General features: G+C 34.0%; 1 protein-coding gene across 2 annotated transcripts in view; it reads right to left on the bottom strand.

Moving 5' to 3' along the window:
* Positions 1-21,648, bottom strand: part of kst (spectrin beta chain, non-erythrocytic 5 kst) — a 70,327-nt gene that overhangs the window by 21,457 nt on the left and 27,222 nt on the right. Inside the window, exons 1-3 of one of the 2 annotated variants that reach the window (XM_017618911.1) lie at positions 12,776-13,034; positions 6,746-6,924; positions 4,519-4,686 (exon numbers count right to left, since the gene is read on the bottom strand). In XM_017618911.1, the coding sequence (XP_017474400.1) occupies positions 4,519-4,686; positions 6,746-6,924; positions 12,776-12,839 (411 nt within the window). In that variant the 5' untranslated portion in view covers positions 12,840-13,034. Of the gene's footprint in view, positions 1-4,518; positions 4,687-6,745; positions 6,925-12,775; positions 13,035-21,648 lie in introns of those variants that run through there. The other variant, XM_017618912.1, reaches the window with a different exon arrangement.

Here is a 21,648-nt window from a genome sequence, read left to right as displayed (position 1 = left end):
GAAACCTTGTAGCAAATCGGACTGTCTCACGACTACATAGCTCTGAACGGGACTACTCTTGGAGGTGTATGTGAAAAGAGCTACTTATTAACTCTTCAACACATCGCTGCACACCAGTTCTGTTTTATGAATTGTGAATATCTCACTATGGGAAGTTCGACCCATTTTTTGGCCAAAAATTAATTACGGCTAAACAAGTAGATGATTTAAAGAAAAACGATTTTTATTGACTTGCATATGATTTCCCGTATTTTTGCAAAAACAGAAAAAAATCTTAACCCTTGTCGACGAAGGGGTCTAAAGGGGTAACTTCTTAATTTTAAAATATTTGTATTGAAGAAAAAATGCCACTTACAGATTATACCGTCGCTACTTTTGTAAAATGTTGGTAAATTTTCATTTGAAGGCTCTGAGCGATACATATGTATATTTTTCTCACAAAGAAAAAAAAAAATTATGAGAGGCTATTTTTCATGGCAGAAATACACCCGGAGCAAAGCAGTCATTATATCTAACCGGAGCTTATACCTTCGATTTTTGCTAATCAGACATTGAGCAACCGGCCCTTAATGTTTTACAACTAACCGGACGGATATTTTCTTTCTAACGCACAGTGGTCAGGGAGTGACAGAAAGCCCAAGACAATGAGAGGTTCCCATATAAGCTGCCCCACAATTTATGTAGTAATCGAGATCCGATTTTACTGGAATTTGTTAATGCAGTGTTTTTGCCTAAGAATGAAGAAGTATAGAAAATTATTGGTGAACTTTCGCGCCCGCTACCTAAGGAGGCAGACATGATATATTCGCTATTATCCGGTTTAAAGAGAATTTGGTTCTTATATGGTAGGACAATTTTGACCATCTTCCAGATTATACATTTTCTGGTTAAAACACAGCCATAAGCCGAATTTCATTAAAATAAGACGACATATACAATCTCCTCCCTCTAGTATTGTGGGCGGGCGTGGCAGTTTTCCAATCTATGCGATTTTTCAGATTTCTTTATTGCTAAGTAAAGTTAACAAATTACAGCAAAATCGAAGCAATATTAGTACTTTTTGCCATATTTTTTATTGAGTTATTCCACTGCGCAACGCTTTGTTTAGGACTCAATAGCTCCAGGCTAAATTTCCTCATTGAGGAAAATTTTTTCCGGTAATGGAATAAAGGATTGTCTTCACAGAGATTAGTCAGGCTCTAGACTTATAAACCTTAACTGACTTGAGCACTTTTGCCGCTGTACAGTTTATACTATCTTCTAATTAGGGTAAATGCTATTCGTGTTAAGATAAGATTTAGATTACAAAAGCTTTACAGAGCTATCAATTGAGATGCAATTGAAGATTTAATTTTTATATTTTGCATGTTTTGCTTGATAAATTCGTATAAATTTGTACATATGTACATATGTATGCACGCATAAACAAACAAAAGGTTTTGCGGCCAAACACCAAAATGTATTTGTGCCGTTATTGCAGAGGACATGTGTATGTAGGCACGTATGTATGTATGTAATTAACACATCTTGGCTTTTGCCGCTTAACGTCTGTCATGGTGCCATCGGTGAATGTGAACTTTCAAAAACAAAAAAAAAAATACATATGTACATACATGCATAGCTAATATAATGCAGCAGTTACACCAAAGCTAAGCCAAATAAAAAGAAACAAAAGAAATGGCAAGAGGTGTGTAAATGGCGCACACGTACTAGCCGACTTACAACCCAGTGGTAAAAGTAGTAATGCATTACATGCGTGATAAATACGGTGACCAGATTTCTGTGGATAAAAATCGGGACATTTGTAATGCATCGAATCCGAACATACAAGTTTTTTTTAGAATAAAAAGACATAACAACTTTTAATACAGTTTTATTTAAAACAAAACAAAGAGAAAAAACTTGAAAAATTATCGCAAAAATTTATACACAAAATATATACGGTGGCGAGAATGTCAATAGGGAAGAGACATTTTGGCTACAGAACGAAAAATTACACTGATGATGGCCCAACGCCGAAACCGGTTTGTCTCCAAACCAAATTTGACAAGGGATGACGGAAAATCGTTCCACATTACATCACACTCCTACCCTGTCGGAAACACCAACAATGAAAATGGCTATTTTTCTTTGTTTAAAAATTTATTATTATTTTTTATGAAAAAATAGCTTAATATCTAAAAAAAATAAGAAAATGAGTAATACCTTCCACAAATTTTTTTTACAAAATTAACGGTAAGTCAAAACAACTTAAAATTTGAACTTTGAATTGAATGCGCTACAAAACTGCATACCTGGAACATTTCTTAGCAATCTAATTAAAAATCTAAAAATTTTGATGAAACTGTCGAACTTAGCTAATTTTTGTAGAACGTTTGAAATTTTTACTTGCATGGTCTTTGTTAAATAACGAGCTACAATTTCATAAAATAAAAACAATAGCCAAAGAATGTTGTCTCTTGCCTATTTATATCTTTGAATAAAACATAACCAAAGATCCTAAAAAGGAATGTTTATGGCTCCTTTATATTCTATGTTCTTTGTGATACCGAATTTTCTGCCACGTTTGTTAGAAAAATTGTTTTTGGGTCAGAGTACAGGGAGACTCATTTAAAATTAATAAATATATGAAAAGTCGGGGCACTTATTCGTCCCGACTTTTAAAAAATATTCAGCGGGACAATTTTCTCAAAATCGGTACTGTCCCGCCAAAATCGGTACGAATGGTCACCGTAGTGATAAATAATGTAATGCTTTTCTTATGAGTTTATGATTCTTTTACTGATTAATATGTAATCGGCATTCCAATGTATCCAAAAAGTCCAAAAAAAATTCATATTAAATCACATTCATTTCTCGATACTAGGTAATGCAAAATTGAATGCCCCACTTTTTGTAGGACATGGCCGTGGGAAAAAAAATGCATTTTCGAATGCCGAAACGGCTGTTCTACTGATTATTTTTTCGATTACCGTACATTACATTTTCCCACTGGGAATCGCCAAACATATACTATAATAAGTGTGTGCATGTTTGAATGTACATATGTACATACATATATATGTACGTAGAGAGGTGCGTATATGCCAGGCAAATACAAGTACATATTTATACACATACATACATATAAACAAACACATTTAAAACTATACAAAAAAATGTGTGCAGGCACGCGTTTACGCATTTATTTATGGTATGCATTTTGTTGGGGAAAGGCAGCAGCAACGACGTGCTTTTCATACAAAGCACGCAGCGCGCAATACTGGTACGAATGCAATCGATCGCAAATGCATGCATGCATTGCGCAGGCGCACGTTAATATTAGCGCGACCAGTGCGCGTGCACAGAGCAATTCTTTTCAATTCGATTGATTGTATAGTATAAGGCCCCCAGTGGTTTGCTCTCGTGCGCCATCAATGGCCATATGCCACGGCACGACGAACACTGCGCCAGTTAGTTGTCTGTTTCTATGCTGCTCCCTCACTCGGAGAAAAATTGGGACGGGTCAGTATAACAATTAACTATACTAGTTCCATATTCTGCTACATACAATCTATGTAAATATCGTGATTGCTGGAAAGTTGACACAGCAGCAACGCAGCATTTCAGTGTGCTGTGAGTTAGGCTTTCTGCACATTGGTCGTCCAATCATAGTTGCTTCATCGTCACAATCATGATGCCACGATTACATGACGACTACACTTTCGCACACTCGGTCGTGATATTTCAATTCATTTGGCGTCTAAAAATTCATTTCAATTTACAAAAACCTGCAATTTTTAAAATATAGACTATGCTGCAACAATTCTAGACATCATTTTTCAATAATATCTCTTCTTTTCTTTTCCTGAAATGTGTTTTGTGCATGCACACAGAGGCTTTTTACAATTTCGTCATATTTTATAGTTAAAACGTTCACATTTATTGAATTATAATGCAATTATCCACTTTTTAATAATTTCCACATATTTTATGCAAAAAATACTAATTTTTATGCAAATATTAACTTTTTCACTAATTTTTCCCCATAAAATGTAAACAAACAATGCGTGCACAACGATTAGCACACGACAGTGCCGTACTTATCCGTTTCTGCATCTTCTACGATTTGGCGATAAGTAGCCGATAACGACAAGTGTGCAGATCTCATTTGAAATGCATGTGCTCGGCTCAAAATTTCAGGGCGAGACGATAATGCAACTATGATTGGACGACAAGTGTGCAGATAGCCTTAGGCAAGTATTTATAGAAGCCAATGTGTATTTGTATCTGAATCTGTTGCTAATAATAGCGAAGCCTATAACAAGAGCTTGGACTTGACCAAAATGGCCTGTTTCTGAGCTAGTCTTATAAATCTTCCTTTAGAACCGGTTCTAGACTTAAATGCATACATGGATAATTAAATGTGTATGTATGTATGTATGTATTCAGTAAAAGTAAACGCGTCTGCCAAACAAAACAAAATGACGAATCTTATTTGCAGTTGTTGTAATTCTGCTATCGCAGTTGCTTACTTACCTTGGTGTGCAAGAAGGCCAGACTCTTGTTGACATTTTCGATTTTGTGAACACGCATTCGACCGCTATTCGGCTTTCCCAGTTTCTCCGACGATATGATCTCCAGCAACTTGAGTAATTTGATGCCATCGGCTAGATCTGTGAATAGGTCTTCGACCTCCATTTTTGCCTGTAACAAAATGAAACAACAAAATAAGTAAGTTTCTGTGCAATTATCTCATAGCTAAGTAGCTGTTTAAGATTTTTAGCTTCTGTATTGTGTGCTTTTAATCAGACTTGATGGGCTTGCAACAACAACAACAAAGTAGAGTGAGTATATTTGGACAGCTCTAATATGTATTTAATAAACTTATACTACATACATATATGTATAACGCACAGCATCTTTAAAAGTGACACAACTCAAAATTTGGTTTTTTTTTAATTATTCACTAAAAATGTACACAGAGCTTTTATTTATCTTTCAGCAAAAGCTGGAGAAAATTTTTGTTATAATTTGTTGAAAAAAACCTAAGCTTAAGTCTTCCTTGTCCATATGATTAACATGTGCTAAGAAATAGTTTTTCGCATTTTCTGATGAAAGTGTAATTTTGAGTCACCTTTGATGTGCGATATGTTCACACATACACTGGTAGACTTGTTCATAAAACATATACATATGCATATACATATTGTATTGATATATATATTGGTTTCTTTAATATGCATATTGCCATTGTAGCCTGGAAGGAAAAACTTTGACGTCCCATTGTTCATATTTTGGACAAAAGAAACTTTCTAAACCAATTTGAGAAATATAAAAATCTTTAAATAATAAGCAATTTGGTTTTTATTTTAATTTTCAATAGTATGCACATTAGGGTGGTCCAAAAATGTATGGGAGAAAAGTAAAATCGGAAATTGAATGCTCTCACCCCCTAGGATTGTTCTATACCGATAAAAATATACCCCTGTTTTTTTATTTTAAAATTAAAATATATTAGAAGTCGCTCAAAGCGCTCAAAGTTTCCCATGTATTTTGTATGGGGAAAAAAAGACTTTTCGTAGAAATGGCATAGAATCCATGAAAATCAAAATTTTTCAATCTGAAAACTCTGCTTCTCTTCAGAGGACTTCAGAGAATAATGCCCAATTGTTTATTTAAACGTCTTTTAATTTAAACTATTTTTTCTTTTTTTCTTTTGTATATATCTGTTTGTATATTTGATTTTTTTTTTGGATATTTCGGAGACCCTTAAAAAATAGTTAAAATTCAAAAATGTTTAAATAAACAATTGGGCATTATTCTCTGAAGACCACCCTAATGTACATACATACATACATATATAAGCAAATCCCACGAGTTGTTATATTTTGTGACAAAAGCGCTCAATGGTGGCACACTTACCTTAGACAGTGCATTATCTTCAGTTGTGCATAACTGCGAAATTGTACTTAAATGAATACTTAGAAAAGTTATAGAAAAGGCCATATAACAACTCGTGCTCACCCCGTAGTTGTGAATGTAATGTATACGCCCCGTAGCACTATAAAATGCCAGCTAACAATTTAAACGTCATATTATTTAAAAGTAATTAAATATTCTTCTTCCTCTTATTTGGTGCTTTAGCCGCTTACTGCATTGCTTTTGTCGCTATAATGGCTTTTAGTGTTGAATATACATACATATGTACATACTACCCGTAAGCTTGGATTATGAGAGAAATTTTAGAAGACGCTCTAAGGAATGTATATTGCTGGCCCATAAATTGTTCACTTGCTTGCCCACTGACTACATATATCACGCCAAAGGCCTGGACTAACCCCAAAACCGAACAAAATTCGTTAGCCACAGTGGGTGGATTCGGGTCGGGGGCCCAGTGCTTCGAGAACATGGCGGTATTTACAGATGGATCAAAAATAAAATCCGGCGTGGATGTAGGCATTCATTTTCGTTGAGAAACTCAATTTAAATTTATCCATTTCTCCATCGGACCACGCAAGCGATTTTTGGGTGGAAATATTGGCATTTAAGCAAACGGAAAGAGAAGCTCGGAGAAGCTCGTCTGAACGCTTACCAAAAGTATAGGCGCCAAATATTTATTGAAGTTAAATTTCTTAAGCGGCGGTTGGCAGTAAATTGGAATATGCAACAAAAATGGTTGGAACGGAAGGAAAGAAGTGCTTCTGATACGTATACGTATGCAAATAGTATAAATTTATCAGAGTTAAAGAAAATGGTTACTTACTTTTACCAAAAATGAATTCATCCATTTTGTGAACGTCTTCTTTTGTATATGTAGACGCTCCTCCTGTAGCGTTTTAATACGCTCATTCTCGAATTTGATAATACCATCACGCTGGTTCATGGTGGCATCTTTGCGATTTTGTGCCTGCAACGAGTAACCGCCGGGTTCATATTGTGATGCTGAAAAGAATTATAGCAGAAGTACGAAATTATTAGTGAACTATATATGTATGTATTTTATGACGATGCTTAAAATTAAGCGGAAGTTGCTATAAATACTGCGATAATAACATATATACTTAAAGTTTCATGTTAACATTTTAAAATTTTTGCAGCAAATATTTCTAATATGACTTGCTTGTATCTACATAAATTCAGTTGTTGAATGGTTTTTGAAAATCTTCAGAATTCACATTCGAATCTCGTAGGGAAGCTTGAAAGAGAAAAAAACTCGGACATCAAACAAGTACTTGGAAATGTTTATATTCCCATAAGTGATTTTTTGTTTTAATTGTTGTTACTGCACAATTAACAACAATAAAATGAAATAAAAAGGAATAAAAACACAAAAAGTAAATACAACACACAACTACAACGAGTCACCCTACATTCAGCCACAACAGATAATAAAAGCAATCATTTGTGTACCATTTGGTATAAAATATGCACCACTATTCAATGGACATTTTTGTACAGAATGAACGCTTTAAATCTCTTCGGAAGCCATACAAGCGCCAAGGCTTTGCGCTTCCAAAGTGAACAATTGCGGAAGCGCTAAGAAATCAATACATAGTAGGTACTCGTTTTTTTTTTTTTTTTTTTTTTTTTCAAATGAATGAAGTACCTACCACCAGCGCATTACTTTTATTCACACGGAAAGGTGGAGTTGTGAGTAGTTGATTTCGATTATGTAATGGAATGTATATGTATGTACATAGTTCGCTTCGCGCAATCACGACATATCTTTCGTTTCACTTTCTTCGCTAATCACGGGGAAAAAAAATTTCGAATGCTTTTTTAATGGATTAGTTGCTGGCGCATACCTTATGTGCATACATATCATATATCATATATGGGTATACACACATGAACCGTTTATTTTGAAAGCGGCATAAGTCATTTCATACCGCTTGTATACTTTAAGGACCGGTTACTTGCATCTGGACGCATACGTTACTTGTTCAACTTCATCAGCTAGAGATGAAAAGTTTTGCCATGGAGATGAAAGATTTACATCTGCATTGGATTACAAGTAACCGGTCATTTAAGCACAAGAGGTATTAAGTGACTTATGCCACTTTCAAAATAAACGGCTCACATATCCCTCATTTACTAAAAGACTACAATAAGTCCAAAAAAAAACGAATTTTTTTAGGCAAATGATGCAAAATTACTCGCTTTATTATTATTCATATTAGGTCTGCTCGATGAATGCACTAAAAGTGTAGAACACTGCAGTGAAGAACAGCATCTGCCATAAAGAAGACAACATACATCTCTTTGTTTTCCATTTTTTAGTATCGAGCCCTAACCGCAAAATAAAACACTTTCCAAAATTTTCTCTTTGGTGCAGAAATGTTTCTAGAGCATCTAGAAAAAAATATCGCCTACGTTTTATTGGAGGCTAAAGCTTGGTATGTACATATGTATATACCACAGAGTGTTGTTCTCTAGAAATTTTCACTGTAACTGTCAAAATGTACAAATGTACAAATATAGCTAGCTTTGAGTTTTTGAAATTACCGTTACGTTGGTGGATCTCGTGGTTTTTGTCCGATTTCTAAAATTTAAGATAGTACTACATATTTTGAAATTATCGATGGTCAAAAATTAAAAAAAATAAGAGAAATATGAGTTTTTTTTTTTTTTGTTATATACTATTTTAAAGGCCAATATATCCTCTTCTCAGGTGATATTCGATCTTTGAAATCGAATCAAAAATAAGTCATTCAAAAACTCATAAATCAACAAAATCGTATTTTCTGACCTAAATCGACAGGTCGCCCCCTCCAAATGACCTTTAGAAAACGTATGAAAGTAGGTAATAATATTTCTCATAAAAAACGAATAAAATTACGGGGTAGGGTCTTGAAATTTCCAAAAAATTTTCGATGGGCACCCTAATATACATATGTCCTGGAATTTCGCATTCAATAGTTCACCAACTTTCCCGATAAGCTAGAGACTTGAGATAGTCCGCTAGGCGGCGCAGGAAACCAGTTCATAATTTGGTTCATAATTAGAAAGCTTGTTTTAAATATATATTTTACCTATTAATTTATTTTATACTGAAATACTGAATCTTATTGCATTCTTAAATAAAAAATAATGGGAAAATTAAGTTAATATGCAATTAAATTTTTAGCAATTGTTTTTAGAAAACAAACATGACTTAAGTCTAGTAAATTTTTCATTATTCTTTTAATTTTTCTTTATGCTTTTATAGCTTTTATCTTTTGGGGAATTTTTTGGCCATTTTGAATTGTCGTGAGCTAAGCTTTCGCATAAACCAACTCGCCTTTTAAATCATTGATAAGTTTATACAACCCTGAATTTGGTTCCCCACACTTCTAGCTGAGATTTCCAAATATTTATATATTTTTTAACCGCAAGTGAAAATTGTTTGTACATACATATATGCATCTTCAAGAGTGTTGTAAAAACGACTCAGAGATTTCATCGTGAGGCATAAAATCAAACTTTTTAACATTGTAATTTTTAAAGCGAAACATGAATTTTTGTCATAATTCTGAACTAATCTGAACTCTTTCTGAAACTAACTTTAGTTATAATTTAATGCATTACGTTAATATAAACTATATATATGAACTTATATTTGCTTTACGGAATTCCGTGTTGGAGAAATCGGAAAACCTATGGATAAATTAAACAAGTGCGCGCTTTATGCGTTTTATTTATTCATATGGTCTTCCGATTTTTCCATACAGAATTTAGCAATACAGAATATTAAAAAACAGAATTTTGCATTACAGAATTCCGAATACAGAATATTGACCATAATAATTTTGTACCCAACCCTTTTAAAATGATGAAACACATTACCCAAGAGGAAAGTGAACTTCTGTTTTGAAATTAAGCCAGCACCTGAAGAAACTTCAAATTAGAATACCTCTCTTCAGCAAAAAAGACTCGTGTAAATCTGGGCTAACTACTTGGCGTTCTTATGATCAGTGTGAGTTTTTTGTAAATATTTTTCAAATAATTTTCAAAAATTCTTTTAAACGAAATCGAATAACCTTCTACTTTTAGTGAAGATAACGAGACTACACACACAATTTCGGTTGGCTTTGCGGAAGGGAAATTTTCGCCACAAGAAGTCTCACTCGTATTATTTGCGTCTAGCACTCAAGTAATGTTCAATAAGTCGCTTATTTGACATTTCAAATTGAAAGGTTGACAGCTGCTATAAATGAAGGAGTAGGACACATATAGTCGCTATCTAAAACGCCAGTACATTGAGAAATGTGTCAAAAAAGTTGAGTATATACTTTTTTATTATATGGAGGCCGGATAAGATAAAAATTCGGAGCAAGTTCATTAAAAGACCTCGAACTGTTTAACTATATTTCCGTATAAGCAGGAAAAATTTCGACTGCGAGCAAGTTTAGGAACCGTTAGAAAGTACTTCAAATCTCGGCCTTGTTGGCCAAGCGGCATGTCTTTGCTTACTTTTTCCATAGAGCATTCAGGATTTCTTCCTTAACGAGAGCACAGTTGGAATCATAGATCAATATTGAGTTTTACTATGTTTATAATGAGGCATTAGATCAACTTATACAGATTCTAATGTAAAAGGTAAACGACCCAACGTATCTAGGGCCTTGGCGCGGTCAATTTGTTTTAAAATACAACGACTCATGCGAGCGTTTGCAAAAAATTTACGAAATGTGAGGAAGCAGAAATTTGTTTCAGGCTTCCCTGCAGGGTGTGTATGCAGTATATATTGTATGCTGTATCATACATACATATGTATATATGTACGTGGTTAAGTACGTTTTGATTTTAAAACTACTGAATACCTCACCCAAACCACCAAATCAATCAAAAACAAATAACGATAACCTGACTATCGCCTGCTAATCACTAATTCAGACAGCAACGCGCGCATTCTATGGTGGCTTATGCGAGATTTAAATTCGTTTCGATATATGCATGGCTATACTATGTACATATGTACATGCTATGTGTATGAGTAACTTATGTGCATGTAAATATAGTCAAGTTTGTTTTAAAATAAATGAGTTACCGAACTAAATAAAAGCCTCTTATTTATAAACCTTGCTTCGTGTGACCTTGTAGTTTTTTTTGTAAATAAATTTAAAATTTTTGGAACGTTCGTCACTGCAGAGGAAGCGAAAAATTGTCATAAAATAAACTAATCACATAACGAATAATTTTATCAACCTAATGAATATATTCGCGCACTTATGTAACAAGACGTTGGAGAAGAAAAAAATAAAAAAATAAAAAATATAGTACTTTTACGTATGCTTGAATGATTCGTGTAAATAAAACTAAATTTCAACAGCAACGCTGATAAGCGTTAAGGGCGAAAGCGAGTCTGTGTAATAGTGTTGTATTAACAAACAGAAAAGCGAAAATAATTCAAATATTATTGTGGAAGTTTTTGCGCTTGACTAGCAATCGTCGGAAACGCTGAATTTTCGGCAGGAACAGCATAAAATTAATGCGGCTCCTAACACTCTAAACAAATTTACTGATATTTTCATTTTAGTTTCGCCCAAAGCTTGTATAAAATTGTTGCTTGCCTAATACAATAAAAATATACAACATTTATGTTTAACAAATACAATCGAGTCTACATAGTTAAATTTTAATAAAATTATTGGCACAAGGCACCATAGGAAATTTGATAAGCTTTTGTGGCTTGGTACATATTTGACGGCCACTGTGGCTGAGTGGTTACAGGTGCGTACTACCACTCCGTAGGACCTGGGTTCGATCGCTGGTCCGCGACACATCTAAATTAGTAACAGTTTTTTCTACCAGCGGTCACTCTTCGGTAGGCAATGTTATTATTGTTTTTATTTGATCCAGAAAGCTTCAAATCAAACAACTGTTTCTTTTGTTTTTGTCAAAAACGAACGACAGCGCTTAGCAAGTGGTGGAAAGTCGTTGTCTGTGAGTGAAAAATTTGACTCTATTTTGTGTTCTGTTTTTTTTTAGCTATTTTCGAATAATCATATTTGTGTTAATAATTATTAAAAAAAAGTTAACAAAAAAATAGCAAATAAAGAAAAAAGTACACACTTTTAAGATCTATAATTGGTATTTTTTTGAGCAATTTTGGTAAAATTTTTAAATAATAGCCACTGAATAAATAGTTTTTTTTGTAACTAAGTGGCATTTTTTTCTTACCTAATACAAATATAATTTTTCTTTTTAATGAAACTACAAATTAAAAAATGTTTGAGAAGTCATATGCCGCTCAATAAAAAATCAGGTTTTTTAAAGTCATACACTTGTTTAGGCATAATTAATTTTTGCCAAAAAATTGGTGAGATTTCCAACAGTGCAATCTAGTCTGCAAGTCAAAATACTCCAAAGGGTATTTACGATCGGAAATTCCTCAACTTTGATCACCTCTTATCGGCAATTACCTACTTGTAGTTCATATTTATTGTGCTTATGTCATAATTTATTCTGCACTATATACATAGTACGTATGTATGTATGTATGTACATATAACGTAATCTTTTCCCGTCCCTTTCGCCGCGCGAAAATTGAAACTGATAGATAAGGACGGCGACAAATTTGAGTTTGTCATGCTACATATACATACATATATATTGCCACAGTTTTTACCGACACCTGTCGTTTTTGGAAGATAATATTTCTGTATTATTTTTTTTTTAGAAATTTTTAACAAGAATTTGAAATCCACGTAAAGGTCACCAATTAAAATCGCGTGAGTCAACGAACTTACACCTGCTTCTACACAAAAAAAAAAAAATAAATTCTTTGCAATGCAACGTTTTTGTAACCTACCCAATGACTCTCTATCGAACGATATGTATCGTTTGTACTGAAATCTTGTCAAATTCGAGTACATACTCGTCGAAGTCTGCTATTTATGTGTAGTGCTTATCCAAAATTTACGACCCAAGAATAAGTTGAGCTTTCACTGTCGCTAATTGTTTCTAGCTCTGCTGTTTTGTTGTCTTTTTATCAATGCAATGTCCAATAAATCTTACAGAACAGCGGAATTCGAATGTTTAATTCGATCGTTTCGTTCGTTATAGCGTAGTTAATTCTGCGCGCGCCGTAGAGTCACTGAAGTTACCGACAAGTTGTTGACGGCTATTCCACGTACGGATTCAGTAAAGCACCCCGCAATTCCATACTCATATACACACATTTATGTATGTAGATTTTACCACTTCAATGTCCACGCACACATTCTACAAAATGTCCTCAACTTATCAGTAAAGGCATACGAGCTTACGGTTCATACAATTTTCACTTCTTAGAGCAAAAAACTTTAATTGAAGCGTGTGGAATGTGAAATTTTTACCACAAAAAATATATATATATATTATCTGCATACAAACACTTTATAGCAAAAACTCAATCTCGTAATAACGTTGGCATAAGCTAGCGAATTTCATACATACATATTTCTATGCAACATAGTGTGTGGTTAAAACCGTTATCTGTATAGCCTTTCGCCAAACAATGATAACTGGAATATTTATCAATAAAAAGCCAATGAAATAACTTACGTTTATCTTATCAGCGCACAGTGGGCAAAATGACGAAAAAGCTGGCCAATATTCCAAAAAATCAAAGTTGTCCGACTGTTGCAAAAAATGGTAATTAGTCAAGAGGAAGGTCGGTCCGCGTAGTGGATGAAAAGTATAAGGCACACTTTTTTTGTATCTTCTTCACTAAAACAGTTTGAACTTGCTATTCTCACTAAAGTTCGTGCTGCTTTTCTCATTGGTTCTGAAATTGTGCTTCGGAAATTTGATTTTAAAATAGTGATTAAAGCACTTGAATATCTTTTGCGAGATAGAGAGCATTTCTGGCGGTATCTTAAATAATCCAAGCCATTAAATTTAAATTTTTGATACAAGTAAATATATCTAAAAATTAATAGTAAAAGCTGTATCAAAAATTTAAGGAAAATATATGAGAATATTTTTTTATTTGATTGTTGAAAAAGTTGTGATCGCGGGAGATCGGGCTATTCTGTACCTTGAAGGTAATAGCAAAAAAACGTACTTCAAGAATTCAAAAAGAAAGTAACCTGATTCGTCCAAGTTCTGTTGTAATTCACGATGGAATAGCGTGATAAAATAATACAAGTGCTCATTGTGTTGTGCGGAAAGCTTACACAGGGCAACACTGATTTTAGTGTGTCAAATATTAAAGCTATTTTTGATAGAATTTTTTTTGTGTTGAATACGAAGCCGTAAGTATAAAGTTTCCTTCAGGTCAAGATTTTGAGAAAAACTAGGTTAAAGTGTCAAAAAATCGCGTTTTTTGCAATATTTGAGAAGCTCTAGGCAAGGCTTAAATGAAAGCTAGGACTCTCCTGATGGTCACTTATAGTCACTTATTGAACAACAAAAAATATTGAAAAAAAATTGTTAAAATCAGTTTATGCCGTGTAATAAGTGACCTTTGGGCCAAGATACAGGGATGGTATTTTCAGTGACAGTAGCTAGCTTTAATTTCAGCCTAAGTGGAAAGCTTTTGTTTCTTTGCTAGAGCTTCATATAAAAAAGACCGTTATATATGAAATTGGCGCATTTGTGGACGGATTTTCTTTATATTAACACCTTATACTAATATTCACTAAATAAGCTTGTGTTCCAACTTTGAAGCCTCTAGGTTAATTTTTACTGTAAATGGCCTGCTTTTTCGTGATTTCTCCCACTGTGCAGTGTTATGATCAGCATGCTAAACTAGAGCGACAGTGGAGTGGGGAACAGTAAACTGGTCTGGAAGCACTTAAGACTATTCATATAGGTAGAAGATATGTACATATTTCATAAAAACAAACACTCATAAACGGTGTTCCAAGAATTCACACGAAATTCTAATTGGGCAACATTTAAGCAGTGAAGTGTTGGCAACAAAACCGAGAAAACCAAGAAAGGAAAGTGCTGTCTTGGCTGTACCTTTCAAGAATAAAAGAAAATTTGACTTTTTTAATCCGTTGTTTGGGAGCTATGCCATTAATGGTTTACACTGTGAACTTTTTATTTATGATAAAATTGCAGGTCCTTATCCACTTAGATGGAGAAGTTATATCACAAAAGTTTATATATGAACAATCAGTGAAGGAGCTATAAACTTTTGTAGCCCGATCTTGATGACTTTTGCCGTTAACTCCCTGTTGATGATGAGTGAATGGAGTGCAAAATCTCATCTTCCTAGCTGCTTAAGTGGAGAAGTTATAATGCAAATACTCAATCTGAACAATCAGTTATATGGGAGCTGTGTGTTGTGTAAAATAATTAAAAAGACACCCGTGTGCCAAGTTCTGATCGGATGTCTTGGAAGCTGTGTCCGTATACCTTTTTATGGATCTATATCTTCTTCTTCTTCTGGTACTTACAAACATTGAAAGAAAGTTACTTATAGTACTATTTCATGTTCATTAAAGGAATAAAAACGTTTTACATCTGACAGTTTAAATTAGAAAAGTTTGGTAAAAAATATGTATTTTCAGTTTGATGAACTTTTATCGTGAAAATTGCCACGCTTCAGAGTCGATTTTGTCGATGTTTGAAACGGTGTTTGGGCTTGAGGCATCCATTGAAACATAAATCTTCGAAAGCAAATATGTATAAGTGCGTATGTGCCAGCAAAGTACATACATACATACATGTGTCATGTTTCAATAAAGAAATTAAAACTAAAGAAACTGTGCAGTTACTTTGAAACACCCTTTGAACATCCTACAAAACGATTTGCCTCAGCACAGTACTCGCACACACATGCATACATACATATGTATATATGTATGAATATGTATTAATACTATGCACTACATACTACGTACTATTTGCTAAATAACTATTGAACCCGTATGGCCTGCGAATGTGCAGGAATCTTAAGAATTTTGCAAAGCCTACAGCATAAAGCCTTATGCGTTACGAACAACAATAAAACGGGATATATTTTTGTATTTTGATAGGACTTGCGCTCTCACAATTTTTTTTTTTTAAGTTACTATAGAGTTTGTACAAGCCTAGTTATTTTATTCATCACACAGAACTGCAATCCGGGCTGCTAGAAAGTAAATAGCTCACTTTAGGGGTTACCCTTGAAGCACATTTGCTGTATACATACATACATATGTGCCCATAACCCAGAAATTAGTCCAAGTCACTTCACATTTTTTGTGCTTAAATGATCATTCTTCACCTGAAAGATAAAACAGTTTGTCAATAGTTTATGCGGATAGAACGATTTTCAGATGTTAAACGAATACGAAGTAACCGGTCATTTAAACTCAAGAGGTAGGAAGTGACTTAGATCTCTTTCAAAGAACAAAAAAAAAAAACACAATTTTTTGCGCCCATTTGGCGGAGCAAATATAAACATTAATTTCTTATCTTTTTGATATTTTATGTGAAGTCTTATCAAGAGCTGGTCGATGGCATGCCAATGCACTCAAATATACATATGTATGTGTATTGTCTATTTTTAGGCGTATTTTCTGAGTTTTCGACAAAAAAACATACATATGTACGTACTATAATACTTATATGAAACTCTTAGTATTGCTTGCATCCACATTTATGCGCATAAATTCACATTTAAGTACAGAAGATGCATATTTTTCGGTAGGATCGTTCATAAGAAATAAGACGTGAACTATGTAAGAGTTCATTCATTAAGTAAATTTATTGGAGGCAGATGTATACAACAAGTCTCATTTCACACTCATTTCAGCACAATTGCCATTTTACGGGTGTAAACAATGTATGTATGTATTTGAATGAGTCTGTATTGCCTGCCGCTGGATATTTTTAGAAATTATTCAAATATAGACAAAGAAGAACCAAAGAGAAAGTAACACTTAACTTCATCTGTTAACGGAGCACATGGAAAATGTTTCAATTTTGTAAATAAATTGGGGTGATATGCTATGCAGAAGCGCTCATACATACATATGTATGTATGTATGCATTCATTTTATGTGCATACATTCATATATACATTAATATGTACATACATACATGTGTTTATTTTTACATTTCCACGTAAAGATCCATAAAATGCAACAGTAAAACCAACCTCAAGAGAACGTATGTACATACATAAATATTGCAGGAAAAGGTTTATGTACATGTATACATATATACATAGATCGACGCGAAATTTAACTATCTCTTATTTAAAAAAAATAAACTTGAAATCGGTTAATATTTAGGCTCAGCAACCTTTTTTGCCCCACTATGAGACGTTCCCATACTAAAACTAACTCAAGGAAGCCAACAAATTCAATATCCATATTAAGCTGAATTAAGAAAAGCTAAATTATTAAGTATGAATGTATGTATGTATGTATGTATGTATCTAATGGCAATTAAAAACTGCAGGAGGCGTGTAAGAAAAATTAAAAACGATATTGGAGTGTGTGGCATAAAATTAAAATCAGAACAAAGCAGTTATGCAAAGTCAGAATTAACGTAGTGTCATATAAAGGTACGCACATGCGTATTCATGTTAATATGCAAATGATGTTCGCATATAAATTTTAGAATAACTAAATATCTATGAATGTACAGCTGCATAATTAGTTGACATAAAACGTAGCCGATATTCAACTATAGGAAGCCACAAAGCATAGTCTATGCCGAATTGGAAATTCAAAGCATGCCGATGTCCAAACATAAAATGACTTCAAACGCATGAAAGGTGAAAAAATCGTGCCTGCTACCCCAAATCGAGGAGAGCTCTCTAAATCGGTCACATCATTCGGGTTGTAAGCAATAATTATCTTCTTGCAAAATTATGCAAATAGGTAGGTGGTACTCTGTGCTGAAGAGCTTCTCGCCGCCAATCAAAAAATCGCTATTAAGTATAAAGTTACGTATCCGAAAGAAACACATAAATTACCTCATCAAGAATTCAAGTAGGTATTTAAGATTCCATGATTCGTACTGCTCATCATGTACATGTGTATGTAGCTATTTTGAAATTTAAACGCGTTTGAATTTGCAACGGATTGTTGTCTTATTTGATATGAATTTGTATGTGTGTAGACCGGATAGTTTTCAGCGAAAAATAAGACACATGTACACTTGTACTAAGTGCGTATATTTGTAGCTATAATTAAGTAAAAAAAAGCCTTTCTTCTTTCTTTAGGGTCATCAGTTAGTATTAACTTTTTTTTATTCGCCGTTAATTTTGAAATTGGCATAAATCATTTCCACCTATTGTGCGTCAATGGTTGGTTACTTCTAACTGAATGCATCTGTAAATCGTCGTACCGCCATAAACTAATCCACAGCAACACTTGCTACCCTCTCAGCTGATGAAGTGATCGACTAACAGACGCGTTCACATACAGGTACATAAATAATTAACTGAGGTCAGACAGCATGAAATGACTTATGTCACATTCAGAATAAACAGCTCATATCATCTCCATTGGTTGGCTGGGTATAGCTAATAAATCGGCCCTACACTGAATATTGTCATCATCATCAGTAAAAGTGACGATACGTCCATCGTCAGCCATTTTACTGGTAGGTACGCTGACGATGACTAAGGGCCAATTTCATAGTGCGTAGTTAACTCAGAAACGGCAGTTAACTAGAGATTTTCAGTACAAAAATCTATAGTTAACTGGCGATTCTGAGTTAACTACGCACTGTGAAATTGGCCCTTAGTATATTCAGCGTAGGGCCGAATATTTTGGTAATTTTCTAAGCATAAATGTATCAATACCGTTAAATGAGATTTACCTAACAAAAACAAATTTTATTGTCAAATAAAAAGGTAATGGCGTAAAGACCAAGCGGTGTTCACATTGGTCCGTATGTATGTAGCGCATGTGATCGTACGTTGACGTCTCACCGGCGTTTCGGTTAATTAAAACGCAATGCAACGCAAATTGACAATTATTTAAAGCAATAACTCTCACTTGACGAGCGGATTGTTTTCACTGATTTCTAGCAGATTTATGTACCAGTATGCAGTATGTGTAGGCAAAGCCATACATATGGACATACTAAATACTTAGCTTTTACATTGAATACACATGCATATGATCATATGTATGTATGTATGTATGTAGGTATGCAGTTCCGCTGGTGTTTACTTTGTAATGCCTTCACCGCTGGCTTACTTAAGCTTCACAGTTGTGATCACGAAACAGTAGCAATGGAAACATACCATTACACCCAGCGGCTCACCTTATACACATCCATTATGTATACATATTAGTAACTACATATAAACAAAACTCGCTCTAAAATGAGAAAACAAAACTAGATTTGCAGCCTTTAGCAATGTGGATATCTACTCACTCAATAGCCCTGTTCGCGTACGCACTATCCAGTAAATCCAGTACTAATTTTACTGGTTTTTTACTGGATGTCGTTTTCGTACGCAAAAACTTGCAAGAAACTAGCAAAAGAGGGGAAATTGAGAGAGCAAAAATGACAGCTGAACTTGCAAGTTTTACTGGATTTTTACTGGATAAATTTTTACTAGCAACTATGTATTTGCTAGTAAGAAAAACAGCTGATGGCATAATGCTTAATGTAATTCACATAAACAAAATAATTGTTTGTGGTGCTTTTAGAGTTGCAATTGACAAAATAAACCTATTTAAATATATAATAAGATGGAAAATACTAATTTTCTAAGAAAATTGCATCGGAAAATGACAAATTAATCAGCTGTTCATAAAACTAGCAACTTCTAGCTGGTTTTGCGTTTTCGTACTTTCTTGCATTATTCACTCATTGGGAGTAAATATTGGCTTACTCTCCGAAATTTGGTTACTGGCAAGTTACTGGATATTTTTAGCTGGAGAATACGAAAACACAACTAATACCTATGCTTGTAAATGACAACGGTTGGTGGTGATATTTATGGCCGCTGTGAACCTCTTAAATATATCTATGTGAATACAAACATACTATGTATCTACATTTGGTGCGCGTGCGCAGTCATTGTCACTGTCATTCGTCAACATCACCGCCATTGCCATCGCCGCTGCCTTCACCTGCTGCCACCCCCACCCACCCTTACCAGCAATCCTCATCCTCGAACTTCACAACCGGGAAACCACGACCAACGACAATGATCGCGGATCGCACTCATTGTTGATGATGTCATAAATCTCTCAAACCACTGCGAATTCATGCTCTCACTTCGTACTTTAACGAATATTTTAGTTCCACCAATTTAAACGAGCACACGCCGCCATAGGGTGCCGCCGGGTAGAGGTAGAAACAAAAATTTGAATAACAGCAAAAACTGAATTGCTGATTTTTTTTTTACTCAAGTTTCTAGCATACAAAAAAAAAAATAAAATAATAATTCAATCATGTTGAGTGTTTTTTAACTAATTTTTGCAAGCAAATAACTCTGGGGGCTACAGTTTAGCAAACTGCACAAACAATGAAAGAAAAGAAGACAATAGCTAAAAACATACGGGCAACAATAGCGACAGAAAGAATATAGCGTTGTAGAGATTTTTTAATGATGATGTCATTATTTGCAAGTAAATATTTTTCGTGTCACGAGTATTTTTTTTTTTTAATTTCGTGTGTTTGTTTGTAATTGTTCACGGTACGCATGCCGTCAACTCTTTATCAAGCAACATGAATTTTTATGCCACCTCAGATATGTAGTTATATGTATGTACATATTCTTGTGGCTTTAGACAATTAAGAAAAAAATAAAGAACAAAAAATTTAAATGGTAGCGGCCAAATAGTCGTAAAAAATTATGTGTCAATTAGATTTTGCGAAAAGATATGAAAACTACCTACATATCTATTATGTGGCAATATTTTTGCAATTTGTTATCTCTAGAAATATTTTTAAAATCTAGTTAATTAAAATTCATTTATTTGGTCTCGCACGATCGCTTTGGGCACACCAGCTGAGCAATCGAACTCGATTGGGACGATCTTAGCAACAACGGCCGTTTACACCCATTACACATTAATTTTAATGAAGTGGTTTTTGCAAAGCATTTAAAACCTAAGCCACTTAAAAATACATACGTATGTGTATATATGTAAATATATATAGATTGTAGAGCTGAATTTAAATTATTCGTAAATATATTTAAAAAAGTGTATTTTGGTGTTCACTGTGGCGCAATTTCAACAAAAAAGTGGCAGAGTAAATATATATATTTACTTTACAGTTATCAAAGAAGAAATGACATTTGCCACTATTTGCGAAAATTATAGCAACTTCCGATGGGCTGATTGATGACTTTTGCTCCACCTTGTATGAAGTTTTGCTTTAAACTTCCTTCACGTGACAGCTACGACCGTCAAATTGTGAGCACGGACACTTTCAATTACGTTTGTGAACTTCGACGTTAACTCTTCACATTCTTAAATCGATTAGACAGTTCATTGTTGTTTTTAAACGACTTTAAAAAAGGGTGAAGGTTATCAAATTATCGGAAGACTTTTTTCTAAGTATGTTGCTGGATAATTTTGGACCCCGTGAACCGTTTTCGTTTTTCCTTTTTATCTGAAAGGTGGTACCTCAAGGTTAGTCCCATACAAATTTGATTTAGTTCCGATCATTGGATCATGAAGAAATTAACGGTAATCCAAAATTTGTATATGACCATTCAAGTCCGTTGTAAGGTTTGCTTAAAATGACGTGTTTTATTTTTTACTCCCGTTGTTAGTTTTTATT

Source organism: Rhagoletis zephyria, unplaced genomic scaffold (assembly GCF_001687245.7).
Source record: "Rhagoletis zephyria isolate East Lansing unplaced genomic scaffold, Rhagoletis_zephyria_1.1 Rzeph_scaffold_01746, whole genome shotgun sequence".
Taxonomy (NCBI): domain Eukaryota; kingdom Metazoa; phylum Arthropoda; class Insecta; order Diptera; family Tephritidae; genus Rhagoletis; species Rhagoletis zephyria.
The sequence above is the reverse complement of the archived record's forward strand: the minus strand, read 5'-3'. Positions and strand labels throughout refer to the sequence as shown.